This window comes from Dermacentor albipictus, chromosome 8 (assembly GCF_038994185.2).
Source record: "Dermacentor albipictus isolate Rhodes 1998 colony chromosome 8, USDA_Dalb.pri_finalv2, whole genome shotgun sequence".
In the NCBI taxonomy this organism is placed as follows: Eukaryota; Metazoa; Arthropoda; class Arachnida; order Ixodida; family Ixodidae; genus Dermacentor; species Dermacentor albipictus.
Genome location: NC_091828.1, coordinates 71715871 through 71731318, shown reverse-complemented (window position 1 = coordinate 71731318; position 15448 = coordinate 71715871). Strand labels below are relative to the sequence as shown.

Sequence of the window (15448 nt, the reverse complement as noted above, 5' to 3'; positions counted from 1 at the left end):
ACAAAGACATGGCAATTAGTGCCTCGTCATGTCTTTGTTCCTTCATAGTGTGCTGTCACTGTTGGCGCTTTACCTCTTGAAACTCCACTACTGCGTCGGCCGCGTTAATCGCGGACGCCGTTGTAGACGCCTTTGGCAGACGCCGTAGGGACGCGTTGCCGGCGCTCGTGTGTCTTGAAAGCGATCTGCGACGCGACCAAAGCGCGCGCCCGCGCGGGCCCCATATTCAAACCGACTGCCGGTAGCTTCGTATGCGTTGTGCTTTCGGTGTTTTGTTCGCGTTGAAGCGAGAGATGCACGAAGGTCAATTCGCTTGCTGCTACCGCGATTTCTCAATCCAGAAGTTTGACAGCGAGTTCCCGCGTTCATCGAGCGAAATTTTTTCATGTTTAGCTGGGCGCGCGTGACACTGTGCTGATTAATTTATAGAAGACGTAACACGTTGGCGGGTTAATTGGTTTAAATCCATGATACAATGTGTAAGCGTGACTGAACAAGGACGTAGAAAGAAGCAGGCGCACAAAGACAGCACTGTCTTTGTGTGTCTGTTCGTTTCTAGCGTCCTCGTTGAGTCACGCTTACACATTGTATCGTTGTTAATTTAGTTAGTAAGCGAATGTTTAAAAGTTTATACGGCCGATAAAACTACTATTCCTACTTCGTATACCTATATCAACTAATTTGCTATCGCAATCGGTGCTTCGCCTTTCGGGCGGAACCGCGATTTTCTTTTTTTGGATAAGCACAAGCCCCCGAAAAATCCCGTCGAACTTACAGCTTCGCTGTAAAATCCGAGGGCACCTAAGCACTCATGTGCCTCACAGGACGGCGACCAATACAGCGCGCGCACATCTATACCCACACACGCTCATAAACAGCAGGTCAACGAATAGAAACAGGTAGGAAAAATACCAGGATTTTACGTTTCGGCCGGGGATCGGCCTTCACTACAACCATATCAACCGATTAATCGCGATTAAATCATTAATCGAAAATTTGGAGGGTTAAGATTGCCCCGCACGAGACACCAGTGGTAATAAGATCACGTCCAGCGCCTTTATAATGGGTGCCACGGTGCTACATACAGTTGACCTGCCGAGTGCCACCTCCCCACTCCTGACTTAATGCACTGAACCTGATGGACAGCTCATAGGCAACTTAACCCATGCAGCAGCTATTTGACCACTGCTCGACGCCTAAAGTACATGGTGCTTGACACGTTCACAAAGATTGTAGATGTCTTCCCGTTACGTGCGCCAGGATGACTGATGCTTTTGCCGGCACGGAGTACCTAGCTCCATCTCTAGTGACAATGGCAAGACATCTGTAAGCAAGTGGTGGAAAGGTATCTTCCAACATTGCGGCATCACGGAACGGCGCACAGTTCCCTACAGACCAGCAGGACAGACTGTAGACCATCGCAAAGCAATTTTTAGACGACGCCTTGTGGGCTATTGCACTTAGCATCATGGATGGGACAATAGGCTGCCCGAAGTAGCGTTTCGTTTGCAATGCGTACGTCTAAGAGTGTTGTCGAGGGCTTTACGCTTGCCTATGCGGATTGTTACGCTGAGCCGACGCCAGGTGGCATAGGCTTGGGCACGAGAGGAAGATAAACAGCGGGTGCGAGCGGGTAACCCGCGCGGGCAGTCGGAGTGTACGCGCGCTTCTGCGGATGTTGCGGCTTGCAAAGCAAGTCAGTTCGCGACGAAGTGGCCTCGACGAATCGAGCCGCGTGCGATGCGGCGGAACGGGATTAGGACGGCGTGCATGAATAATCCCAGGATCCCGCCGGACTAAACATTTCTGACATGCTGATGAAAACTAAAGATTCCAAGCGCTTAATTTTTCAGCCGCGACCAATCGCTTTCGGTATAATTTGGACCTTTCTGCTATGTATACCTACCTGCCCATGGCAACAAGGCGCTGAACACCATGACAATTCGTGCAGACGAACACCGAGCTGGAGATGGACGCGGAACGTTTCTTTAACTTACGTGAGCCGTCCCCGCCGCTGTCCGTCATTGGCCTCATTAATGATTCTGTCTGACCAAACTCAGCTATGTCCGTGCACTCCGCACACGTTTTCCCTGCTTATCTAGTGTGCCCCAATGCACTCGTCTCTTCTCCAATGCGGCGTACAGCCACATAAGCGAAGTCGTCCTCGGGGGTTGGTACAATGATAACCCCAACCTCTCCCTCCGCGCCCTTGTGAACGCCACTGTTCGATTGTTCATATTGTATATGCTCAGATGACTTCGCTTGATTGATGTGTAGACGCACGGAAAGGAACTCTCGGTGATCCGTTATCGCGCATACGTCGTAAAAGAATCGGCAGAATTAACCCATCTGACGATGACTCTCGACGGTAATTCGTTTAGCATTGAATCAATATAGTGACACAACGCATTGCCACCGTCAAAACGAGTTATAATGTATGAGGCGTGCATTGCAGCGGGGACTCCTGTTTCGCGCTCTCCTAAGAACACTCGGCGCCATCTAGCGCCGCCGCCGCGAAGCCTGGGCGTAGCCTCCGAGACGAGAATCATGGCACGCCGGTGCCTGCGAACGATGAGAATTGCGTCCTCGCTTGCCGCAGCGACTCAAGTTGGCGAGATGTTAATTGGCGAGATGTTAATTGGCAACAGTACGCAGCCAGTGCTGCGTACTGCTGCCAATAGCTGCCAACCAATAGCCAGCCAATAGCTGTGTCTTACCGGTACTCACCTACGGGGCAGAAACCTGGAGGCTTACGAAAAGTGTTCTACTCAAATTGAGGACGAAGCAACGAGCTATGGAAAGAAGAATGATAGGTGTAACGTTAAGGGATAAGAAAAGAGCAGATTGGGTGAGGGAACAAACGCGAGTTAATGACATCTTAGTTGAAATCAAGAAAAAGAAATGGGCATGGGCAGGACATGTAATGAGGAGGGAAGATAACCGATGGTCATTAAGGGTTACGGACTGGATCCCAAGGGAAGGGAAGCGTAGCAGGGGGCGGCAGAAAGTTAGGTGGGCGGATGAGATTAAGAAGTTTGCAGGGACAGCATGGCCACAATTAGTACATGACCGGGGCTGTTGGAGAAGTACGGGAGAGGCCTTTGCCCTGCAGTGGGCGTAACCAGGCTGATGATGATGATGATGACGCAGCCAGTGCATTTGTGAGCCTGCTAAATCACCTGGTTGCAGTCCTTTAAAAACTCTTGCGACGCGAGCACGATTCCGCCCAGCATCGGAGAAACTTAAAGGATCTTTTTCGTCGTGGTAGAGCGTCACATTCCCAGCGGCACAAACCTAATTACCCAAAGTCGCGTCAGGCATTCGTTGGAGAGCAGCACGTACATACTGGAACAGACCGTGAACGACGAAAATTGGCGTGAAGAGGTTCATTGAAGGCGAGCCCAAACCGAGTGGCACATAACCAGTGCTCCAAGTCGGCGCCAAAGAGTATCACTGAACAGCAGCGCTTATTCCCGCATCAACAGTGGCCCGTGCCGGAGTGAAAGAGGTTCGTTGAAGAGTGGCACATGTACGCATTGCCAATACTCAGTGATCCGAGTCGGTCCGACGTTTGGTTTCGAACCCTGCTGCGTTAGCACAGCCGCCTCTATCTAGTTATGTATGTATATTTGTCTAACCGTTTTCCTGCCTACTTGGGCCACTGCATTAAAAGACAACCAACCCTTGACCCTTTCCCGGTAGAAGCTCTGGCCCCGCTGCCTCCACGTAGTCGATGCCCCAGTTATGGCCCCCAGCAAGCGCTAATATAAGATGATGTGTGGTTAGTTGTGCATGACACAATGTTATTTGCTGCGATGTACGGCCGCTTGATATCGTGTCGTGAGATAAACGAGCGTAATAGACGTTGAGGCACAACTGTCGGTGCTACTTAGCGTAGTCACGACAAATTCAAGGGGAAAGTTCGGAATGTTTACAACAAAAAGTCGCATTGAGAGCGATAGCAAGTTTTAGACAACTACACGAACGAACGTTCGTGGTTTTACCGGCCGAATAGATTGCAGTAAACATCGTCTTACTATTAAAATAACCATGTTGTCACGTGCGACCGTGCAAACACGAACGGATCGCACTAAATGACCGCGAAAAATCTATATCGCAACGCCTGCATGATGAAGAACATAAACAGAAGAGCGACCGCTTCTTTGCCTCTCGCTTAGGAGCGCGGGAAAACAGCGCACATGAAGCGACCAGCCATCACGGCTCGCTCCACCATTGCCCCCGCCGCAGATTACGTCCAAGATGAGACGCGCGGGCGGTGCATGCGCCCAGCAACACGGTCAGCCATGCACAGCCGCTCTACAGGTGGCCACTCGCGCTCCATGCCTTTATATATATATATATATATATATATATATATATATATATATATATATATATATATATATATATATGTATACATATATATATATATATATGCGACGGAAGTTTATAATATACATACACGTCACAAGAGCTATAACTGTTCGCTGGACAGCACTTATATGAATCATAAAAACCATTCTCTAGACCGCCAAGCATGCTTCGCATTACGTAGATGTCAACTGCAGGAGTTCAGTGTGATCCATCTTTGGTGTGAAACAGTAATGCGCTCGATAAATGACAATCATTGGAGATATGACCCATAGGGTGCAAATTTCTATTAAGAGTACAGTTTAGGAGTTGTTCCCGACACCAGAACAACACCGCTCTTGGAGCTTCCTCAGTTTCTTCGATCATTCTCTCGCATCCCCACCATATACTCGTATATAGGGTGCCCCAGGTAAGGTTAGCCATACAGATGACTGAAAAAAAAAGATGAGAAAACCACGGTGCAATATACTACTTTAATACCGTACAGTACTCGGTTCCCAGACCTCTCACGACCGAATACCGCAGTTCTTATAACCGTATCTCCTACCGCGATATTTAAATCTTCCTCCTTAAAATCTTCATTTAAATCTTCCACGTTAGCCAACCCCAACAGGTTGGCTCACGTTAGCTGTGACACGCGGCGTACTCGTATACATCCTTAATTGCGACGCAATCAATAAGGAATATTTGCAGCCGCACACTCACCCACATCCTCCGTCATGCGGTCCGTTTGCACACCTACGCTGCTCGCGAGCTTCCCGCGGCTCGCCATGGTGGCCTTTGGCGTCATGAGTACTGCACACTGGGTTGTGGCGTCAACCTTCAGCCTCGCTGCATGGAATCGAGCGATATACAGCTTAACACCGGGGCCGGGGCTGCGTCGCAGCTGTTCTACGTAAAACGCATGTGAGACGTACATTTTAGTCTCGTGCAACGCACACAAACTCGGGAGGCGACCGCCGAGCACACGTGGTTATCTTTTTGTCTTACGAACTGTGATACACGTTTCGTTAGCATTATACGTATAAACAGATCGCACGTCGGTCGACTGAAACGGTCGGCTGACGTGCTACGCTGCACTCAGAAGTCATCAGCATCATCATCATGAGCCTGGCTTCGCCCACTGCTGGGCAAAGGCCTCTCCCATACTTCTCCGACTACCCCGGTCATGCGCTCATTGTGGCCATGTTGTCCCTGCAGACTTCTTAATCTCATCCGCCCACCTAACTCTCTGCCGCCCCCTGCTACACTTTCCTTCTCTTGGAATACAGTCCGTAACCCTTAGTGACCATCGGTTATCTTCCTTCCTCATTACATGCCCTGCCCATGCCCATTTCGCTTTCTTGATTTCAACTAAGATGTCATTAACTCGCGTTTGTTCCCTCACCCAATCTGCTCTTTTATTATCTCTTAAAGTTACACCCATCATTCTTCTTTCCATAGCTCGTTGCGTTGTCCTCAATTTAAGCAGAACCCTTTTCGTAAGCCTCCAGGTTTCTGCCCCGTAGGTGAGTACTGGTAAGACACGTACAGCTGTTATACACTTTATTTTTGAGGGTTAATGGCAACTTGCTGTTCATGATGTGGGAATGCCTGCCAAACGCACCCCACCCCATTCTTATTCTGATTTCAGTCTCATTATCCGGATCCGCGGTCACTACCTGCCCTAAGTAGATGTATTACCTTACCACTTCCAGTGCCTCGCTGTCTATGGTAAACTGCTGTTCTCTTCCGAGACTGTTAAACATTACCTTAGTTTCCTGCGACCTACCCTTCTGCTTTGCTTCTCCAGGTCAGTGAGCATGCATTGCAATTGGTCCCTTGAGTTACTAAGCAAGGCAATATCATCAGCGAATCGCTAGTTACTAAGGTATTCTCCATTAACTTTTATCCCCAATTCTTCCCAATCCAGGTCTTTGAATACCTCCTTTAAGCACGCTTTGAATAGCATTGGAGAGATCGTATCCCCCTGCCTGACGCCCTTTATTGGGATTTTGTTGTTTCCTTTATGGAGGACTACGGTGGCTGTGGAGCCGCTATAGATATCTTCCAGTATTCTTACATATGGATCATCTAACCGAATCCGTAATGCCTGCATGACTGCTGAGATTTCGACTGAATCAAACGCTTTCTCGTAATCAATGAAAGCTATATGTAAGGGTTGGTTATATGCCGCACATTTCTCTACCACCTGATTGATAGTGCGAATATGGTCTATTGTTGAGTAGCCTTTACGAAAGAAGTAGCACTCACAAGTATAGACCAGGAATTCGCAGAAACCCGCCGTAGTGGCTTACCGGCTCTACGGCGTTGCTCTGCTGAGCACTGTAGGCAGCGGGAACAAATCGCAGCCTTGCACGGTGGCTACATTTCGATTGAGGCGAATATGCAAGAACGCCCGTGCACCGTGCTTTATGTTCAAAAAGAACGCCAGGTGGCCAAAATTATCAGTTTGGCCACCAAAGTGACTCAACTGCAGAAGCCTGTTCTTGTACCTGAGCTGCAGCACCGGCACGGCGTAGACGAGCTCGTTTCCGGTTCTACTCGCGGCGTTGCTGATCGAAAGCTGCCTGCTCCTAAGAAGTACGTATGACGTGTGGCCTACCCATTTCGGAGCCGAAAAGAAACTGCTGGGTGCGCGCTCGGCCGCGACAGAGAGCAACCTTATCACTACTGGCACAGCGAATCGCGTGCCTCTATTTCTTTTTTTTCATGCATGCGCATGGGGTTGCGCCAGAAGAGTTTTCAGCGTACAGGTGACGGACGCGCGAGTCCGTTAGCCATATACAACTTCGTTGCAAAATTTTCGCTTTAATGGCGGAATTATGCGCGTAAAGGCGTATGTTCAGACACTCTTTGGTTGTTTCACTTCGTATTTTCGTGGAGAACACAGCCGGCCACCTGCGCACCTGTATAGGAGTCGTACAGATAGGGATAGATAAGCCGATTTATTATAAGAGCGCTATCATGTGCGCGAGCCGTACGGCGGCGGCAGAGGTCGCAGTAGCAGCAGCGTTGTCAGCGTCTAGATACATACTAGAATATATATACCACGAAAATCGAATGATGAAACTTTCAAATAATATATGGTCAGAAATACCCCCGCGCAAGAATACTCGCAGCAAAAAATGAAATAAAAAAAAATAAAGGTTGAGTCATCGAAAGAAGATCCGGTATTCTGATAAAACGCCGAAAAAAAAACTAAGCCATATTTTCGAAAACATAAAAACCGAGAACTCTGGACCCCATTTATTATTAATTTTTTGGGTTGATCGAGCCATTAGTCATAATTGATCGATCCATTGCTTCGCAAATCGCGGTTTTGCTTCCAAAGAATATATGCCTGGGCTATAATGCCGGACGTTGAAAGGTTGGCGAGTGAAGATCAAATTGCATCGAAATGTCGATGTACACGATAGGTTGTGCATGGCTGGTAGTATACCGGCCGCGAGTTGAACCCGCGATTTCTCGTTCCGCGGTGTTGACGCGACCACCACTGAGCCATGGCGGCTGGTTTATTTCTTCTAGTTCCGCACCTGCTTTATAAGCACGCATGTCTTATCCGGGCACGAAATGACAATCGTAGTACACGCGTGTATTTCTTTGATTGGGGGAAAAACACACTCACACGATCAATTTACTGCGTACCTGTGGTCGTTGCCTTGCTAACCATGTCGAGCCTGCAGTGACCCGTCGAGACAGCAGGCGCACCTCTCACGTCTGAACAACACTGCGTTTGAAAGGTGGGGAATCGGCGTACGCTGCCATCTCACAGCTCAAACAACTTCATAAAGAAAAGAAAATGTATAGGTTGAGCTGCACTAGTAAATCATCCTTTGGCTGTGCAAAAAAAAAAAAAAATTCGCCCGAACGGTGCAGCAATGACAGCTAGGGTGCCTCGATACCACACTTCTCGGAGGCGGCGCTGACATCGAGGCACCGTATACTGACAGCGATAGCAGTTATAAAGTTTAGCGTTGCGCTGGAATTCCTCCGACGCCGCTCTAAGTATGCACCGGGTGTTTCTGAGAGGGCTCACTTGAGGTCTTCGTAGAAACACTGAGTATATATACGCGGGTGCGCCACAATTTCTGGCTTCCTAGAAGCGTTTAACGCACCGTGGAAGGCCTGTAATGGCGTCGAAAGACGCCACTGCGTTGTTCGCAAATACCGGAGCCACTGCAATTGTACAGTGAACAGCAAAAGTTTACGAGATGCGGTTTCCCCTTCAAATGCGTACTCGTGCACTGTTAAGGCATGACACTTCGTATTTCATGAATCACTGTGTAGGTGGCGAAGGCTACTACATGCTGGAACCTTTTAATTCAAGGCTGTGTGTCCACGCTTCGCGAGATATCAGCTTCGATCTTGGCAGATACTGCGTCCCTTAAACTTTTGCGGTTGACTGTACATCGTGAGCACTAAAATTACTTTTGAACTTTTTAATGGTGCGAGAAGGTTTAGAATAAGAGACACGCGCTGTGAATGAAATAGTTTGACTTTATGACCGCCGTCGATTTCACTTCGCTCCTCGAGGAGCCAGGATGATTGTGCAGTGTCCTCCTGAACACCACTTTGGAATGTGCTAAAACATCATGGATCCGGGACCTTCAGGAGGTGCGACGTAACGTTAAAGCATTCCGCGAAATCACCGCTGAATATTTTTTTACCAGTAAAGATGGACCATAAGATGTGTCCTATATGATCCAAATACAACTTAGCAAGTTTCGAGAACTTCAACTGTGGGGAAAATGCGCTGAAATCCAAAGATCACGCCGACTTGCCGCTGTCGTAAAATTGGCGCGCAAAAAAAAAAAAGTTTCGCCTTCAGCTCTTCTTCTAGCAAAACTAGTAAAACCTCCAACAAAAACAAAACAAACTATAGTATTTCAAGTATGCCTTATCAGTCTGAACTGTTCTGTTCAGGTTTCGTAGCGAAAATGAAGAAAGCACAAGTTTGGCATGCGTTGTCTTTTCCAGTCGTCAACGTCTTGGAGCGAAGTTCACGCGAATACAGGTTTAAACAGTTCTTTATCAGTCCGAAAAGCGCTAACCGTTTCTCTTTGGGGCATGAAAAGGTCCCTGTCCAGACCTCCACACAGGCAAGTGCGAAGGGTAGAGACAACTTGGTGAGGATCGTGTTTGCTCAGCGATTGAAACCGAATATACTCGGACAATGGCGGCCGGCGCTTTTCGCGTTACCAGTAAGCGCTCGGTGATTGCTGAGCGCTGCAGCGAACTAGAATTCCGAGGTATAGTGAATTAAACCATGTTCTAGTTCACTGCGCTGAGGAGCCGAATGCATGTCACAATGGATTATACAAACGCGCGCGCTCCTTCGTGGGACACGATATGGATGGGCGGATGGATGGAAGGTAGGAGCGTCCCCTTTTAAACGGGGTGATGGCAGTTGCCACCATGCTCAGCTTTTTATTTTTGTTTTACTGTGTTGTAAGTTATTTCTTTCTATACTTCTGTCGACACTTTTAACCTGATCTCACCTCCCTGCTTTTGAGCCACCAATCTCCCAATCGCTTTCTGCTCATTTCCACCGTATATTCATTTACATGACTACATTGTTATCTCTAAACCCTAGGGCCTCGGGAAGCGTGACTGCGCCCGCTTCGACATCGGGATGGATATCATAACATTCCAGTATGAGGTGTTCTATTGTTTCTACAGATTTACCACACACTAGTACATGTGTCTTTTTCTTCGTTAAATTTCTCTTTATAGCTGCGCATTCTAAGACATCCTGACCTAAGCTTCGCAGAGTAGGGCACTGCCTCTTGAGTTATCATAAAACGCTTCCTTCCTGATATGCTCTTTCCAGTACCGATATAGTTCAACACTATGCTTCTTTTCCATTGAATTTATCCAATTCTTCCGCCTTTTTAACCTGTCGGTGCTCGGTGTCCCCAGCGCCCACTGGTATACCGCAAGGAGTTTCTAGTAGGCCACCCACTCCTAGTGTCGCGCTTCGATCGCTGAGCGCCGCACTTCGCGAAAGAGGCTTAACATTAAAGGCTTAACATTAAAACGGAAGGCCGCACCGGGCTTCATTTTCGTATAGGAGCCACGCATACGTGCACCCACAAACGAAATGACGCAACGTGCGTGCTCTAGCCCCCAGCGCGTGCAACTCTCTGGGTTCTCGCGAAAAAAAAAAATCTCGAATGCGCAAAAACACCTTTGTAAATGCGCCGCTCAACGAAGAAATAAAGGAGAAGAAACGATCGCGTGGGTATTGGCGTAAACGTTGTTCGGGTCCTAGAATACCGATATGTCAGAAGTATGGAAATGATAAAAAAGATAGAAAAACACATTCAGGGGTTTTACGAGCCAGAATCCTCATTTGACTATGAGGCATGCCGCAGTATAGCAGACACCGGAGTAACTTGGGCCACCTGAGGTTACTTAACGTGCACTTAAATCTAAGTACACGAGAGTGTTTGCATTTCGCGTTCAAGGAAACGCGGCGACATGAACCTTATTGGATGGATGGATGGATGGATGGATGGATGGATGGATGGATGGATGGATGGATGGATGGATGGATGGATGGATGGATGGATGGATGGATGGATGGATGGATGGATGGATGGATGGATGGATGGATGCTATGAGCATCCCCTTTGGAACGGGGTGATGGGTTCCGTCACCAAGCTCTTGTTACTATATTGCCCAATGTCCTATATATGTTAAAAAATACAAGAAAAGAAAAAAATACCCGCGATGAATTCCCATGACCAAACTTTCTGAACCTAAAAAAATACCCGCGATGAATTCCCATAACCAAATTTTCTGAACCTCTATTGTGAATTTTGTTTTTGCACGCCTCCGCTGTTTGTCATTTCCCTACTTACACAAAAGATTGGATGGATGCACGGAGGAAGGAAACAGGAGTGGCCCTGACGTCACTCTTTGTGAAGCTAAAGTGAAGCCGGAAGTTGGCGTTCCTCATGGCGTTGCTCCGCCTATCGGGCCAGCTCTTCTCTCTTCCCAGGTGGCACGTCAGGTTGGGCCAACGTTGGAAACATATTGGCACTTCTTGGCCCAATGACGGCCTAAGATTAACAGCGTGGTTCCAATATTGGCAGTGCCATTCTGGTTCCTGGCCCAATGTTGGCCTAAGGTTAACAGCGTGGCGCCAATATTGGCTGTGCCATTCTGATAGAGATCCAACGTTGGCCCACATTACACAGTCAGTAAACAATATTGGCTGTGCCATTCTAATAGAGATCCAATGTTGGCCCACTTTACACAGTCAGTAAACAATATTGGCTGTGCCATTCTGATAGAGATCCAATGTTGGCCCACTTTACACAGTAAGTAAACAATATTGGCTGTGCCATTCTGATAGACATCCAATGTTGGCCCACTTTACACAGTCAGTAAACAATATTGGCACTGCCGTTCAACAAGGCGGGAATTATTGGACCGACTTTCGTATGGATTTGCCAATATGGGTTACTAGTTGGCTTTCTTTGGAGGACATTGGCCCGTAATAAGCTAATTTTCGCCTTGTCGGCTTTTAGTGCTCTACGACTTGCTGAGATTGAACAACGTGTTTTGAAAACTAACGCACTGATCACAGGCACACTGCGCAGGAACCAAAAATATGTTCTCCCATGTCAACTCCATGAATGGTACACCGCCATTATTGCACTTCTCCTTTACCGAAATGTGTCCCCTAAAGAGAAAAGCCAGTGTACCACGTAGCAAGCAGGGGAAGTCGCATAAATTTAGCCGCTGCTTTACTGATCGTGAATAAGAACTTGAGCTTTCCATAAGAAGCAACGGTATTGCGAATTTGCCTGCGCATTGTATTTTTTGCATGTACGCTCCGCGGCTTTAGTACTAAAGCCGCGGAGCGTACATGCAAAAAATACAATGCGCAGGCAACAATTGTTTACAATTGTAAACAATTGTTTACATCTCTCACGAAACCACGCCGCGCTGCGCGCAACCGTACTGCTCGGCCGCGCGCGCTCCGCAGCAATACCAAACAATCGTTAGCACGTTAGCATGATTCCGCCAAAGAGGGCAAAATTTCGCGCGGATATTCCTTCGTCCTCTGCCATTGCCGTGAAGCGGTACACTGCGTACGGCGGTGCATGCACGTTCATTTCACGAACTTTAGTTCCTCCTGTCCCATCTGGCCACAGCAACATCCGGTAGAGCACGGTCCAGATAACGCAGCGCAACAAAACACGGAGACCAACGCAAAACCTGCCCGCACGGCGCCTTTGCCACGGTACGAAACCTACGGAGCAACACGTGTGAGCGCACAGAACCAAAACAAAGCCGCCATTGTGGCCCGAAAGGCGTGGCCGCTACAGCAAAGAAATAAGAAAATCAGCAAAAAAAGGAGAACCTACTACGTCATTTCCTCCCCACTTTTCTCCTAGCGCGCGGAGGGGCTAGGGCCTATCCTCAATTTCCTTCCTCCATGGATGGATGGATGGATGGATGGATGGATGTATGGATGGATGGGTGGATGGATGTTATGAGCGTCCCCTTTGGAAGGGGCCCGTGGGTTGCACCACCAAGCTCTAGCTCTTCTATTGCATAATGTCCTAGCTAGGGTAAAAAATGGTTAACATTGGGGCGCTGATCCAGCGCCCCCTAGACAGCACAAGACCGGTGCACCTCGATCCATGCCGTCATGCTATACCTTGCCCGACCGGCACAGAATCCGACGGGGACGCTCCCGAGTAAGCCGCGGTGATTTTGACGTCCCCGCTTTCGTCACGCCGGGCTTGGCAGATGGAAATTTCGGTCCGAGTAGCCCGTCGTGTCATAAAGGAAGAGCGCAGAGGCTTGATATCCAGGAGGCGCCGGCTGACGAAGGGAGAGAGAGCCTCTGCTGTGGGGAAAGTAGTCCACCTCGTCGCACCATAGCCTCGCAACATTTGATTTTCTTCTCCCTCGACTGTTACTAAATAACCTGTTTAAAATTGTTGCGGCAAAACGTTTCTGTTTCCTACGGAGCCTCGTGAGTCCCCCTTAAACAAACAGCAAAAGCAATATACCAAGCTGCGTTAAATGATACGCTTCTCGGATACAAGACACGTAAACGATTAACCAAGCGCGCAGGCTCAATAACACGGCTGCCGCGATTACTAAATTCGATCTAACACGCCAGCTTACCGTGATATCATGGACTAAGCAAACGGCTGGACGACTGAAATATTGATTTTTCATTTTTTTAGGTTCTCCAGTTCATGCACAACTTTTAGCGAACTACTTAAACTACGAGCGTCCTTTTTGCTCGTTCCATCATGTCACGTAAAATTAAAAAAATCTCATCAAGCTGCCATGGTACAGCTACATTTCGCGAGACGCTATAGTATACGTACTACTCACGTAACTACCTCTGCACAAATACCTTGCGTGTTAATTACGAAGCCAAGCGCCACACGCTTCCGCACTACTTTCTTTACACACAGTCGAACGCCTTTATAACGAAACGGTTGGGGCCTCCGGTATCACTCGTTATACGGCTCGCTGCGTCGTAAGGGTGGCGCACCACACAGCTCACAACGGAACCGGTACAGAGTCATGCCTTCTCTACGCAAGTCGTTTCGTTACGGAGGCGTTCGACCGTACACGGCGACCGCGTGCGCAAACCTCGCGTCGCGGACGCCCGTTGGCGAACGGCGCAGCGACCGCGCCGCCTCCTGGCGGACAAGGCGTGCGCACAGCGGGGTAGACGGTCGGCAGCGCCCCGGGCTCCAGGTACAGCCCCTTGGTCGAGAGCCCGAGCCGGGCCAGGCTCGCCGGGTGCCGCTTGTAGCAGGACGGCGCGAAGTGACGCGAGCAGACGCGGCTGCTCTCGCGCGGGCTCCACGCGTCCCCGCGCCCGGAGGCCCGGACGAAGTCGATCCAGCGCTGCCGCCGGGGCGACGACTCGCGGGGGAACCTGTGGTACGGCACGTCCGACTCCCCCGAGGGACACAGCGCGACCACGCAGACCTTCCTCGACATGGCGGAATCGACCGGTCGTGGCGACGAGGCTCGTGGACTTTCGCACGCCCAGATATGTCGGCCGCACCTCTCGGACCAGACGTGGACTTCGCACACCCAGATGTATCGGCCGCACCTCTCGGACCAGACGCACCTCTGACCGCCGGGAAGCCAGCGGAAGGAACACGTAGTCGCGCGGCGAGACAGGAGCACGGACGCGTGAGCACCGAAGCAGGGAACAGTGACGATGGTGAAGATGATGATGACCGTAGAAAGTGTGGCACGTACCCGCTGCGGCGGTTCGGCCGTGAGTCGAGTGCCGCAAGGAAAAGTACGTTAGGGTGTCTTTTAAAGCCCTATGCATTAATGGTGAACTTGTTGGTCACCTTCCCGGGCTTCGGGGAAGCAGGCACACTACAGGAGCCTGCCTCCAGCCACATTGCGCAGGAGCATACCTCTCTCAATAATTAAGTCTTAAGGAATGAGGGCAAGAGAAGTGGAGAGCAACCACACTGGTATGTGAGCAGAGAGACAGGAGAGGAACAAAAAAGAAATGTATGAAACATCGAGACAAAGCAAGACAGCAATTGTACTTTCCATCGCATTTTATAAACAGGCTTTCCTGTGAACAAGAGCGCAGTGCACTTCGACCAATGAAAAAGAAAAAGAAGAAAAAGGATTTTACTGTGCACAGTAAGTGCCCGGATCTTTCAAATTTCCTGGACGCGTACTGAAGAGATCCTCGAATGCTCTTCTGAAGACGTCCTGAGGATGTGCCGAGGTCGGACAAACGGACGTACTCAAATCTGCGTTTTCAGGATGTCACTGCGTAGTCTGGATTAATGCACCTGCCACATCGATTGACTAAGCGATATAGAGATAGCTGTCGTGCGACGTCTTCGCGGACAAAATCCTTGATTTGGGTTATCACGGCGGCTTGACCTTGGCCGATGGTCACGCTGCAGAGTGGCGCCGCATTCGGTGTGGGATGGTGCCTTGTCAGAGCTCGCTACTTACGTAATTCGTCATAGCTCTTGCACAAGCTGATGGCGTCGCCAACAGTGCGTGGGTCCTTGGCCAGCATCTGGAACGCGTCATCATCGATTCC

At 49.3% G+C, this 15448-nt stretch overlaps 1 protein-coding gene across 1 annotated transcript in view; it reads right to left on the bottom strand.

Moving 5' to 3' along the window:
- The window catches only part of LOC135921460 (uncharacterized), a 36028-nt gene extending 21422 nt beyond the window's left edge, over positions 1–14606 (bottom strand). The window contains exons 1-3 of the mRNA XM_065455824.1: positions 14005–14606; positions 8020–8101; positions 5077–5202 (exon numbers count right to left, since the gene is read on the bottom strand). Of these exons, the coding sequence (XP_065311896.1) occupies positions 5077–5202; positions 8020–8101; positions 14005–14361 (565 nt within the window). The 5' untranslated portion in view covers positions 14362–14606. The remainder of the gene's footprint in view (positions 1–5076; positions 5203–8019; positions 8102–14004) is intronic.
- Between the last annotated feature and the right edge of the window lie 842 nt (positions 14607–15448).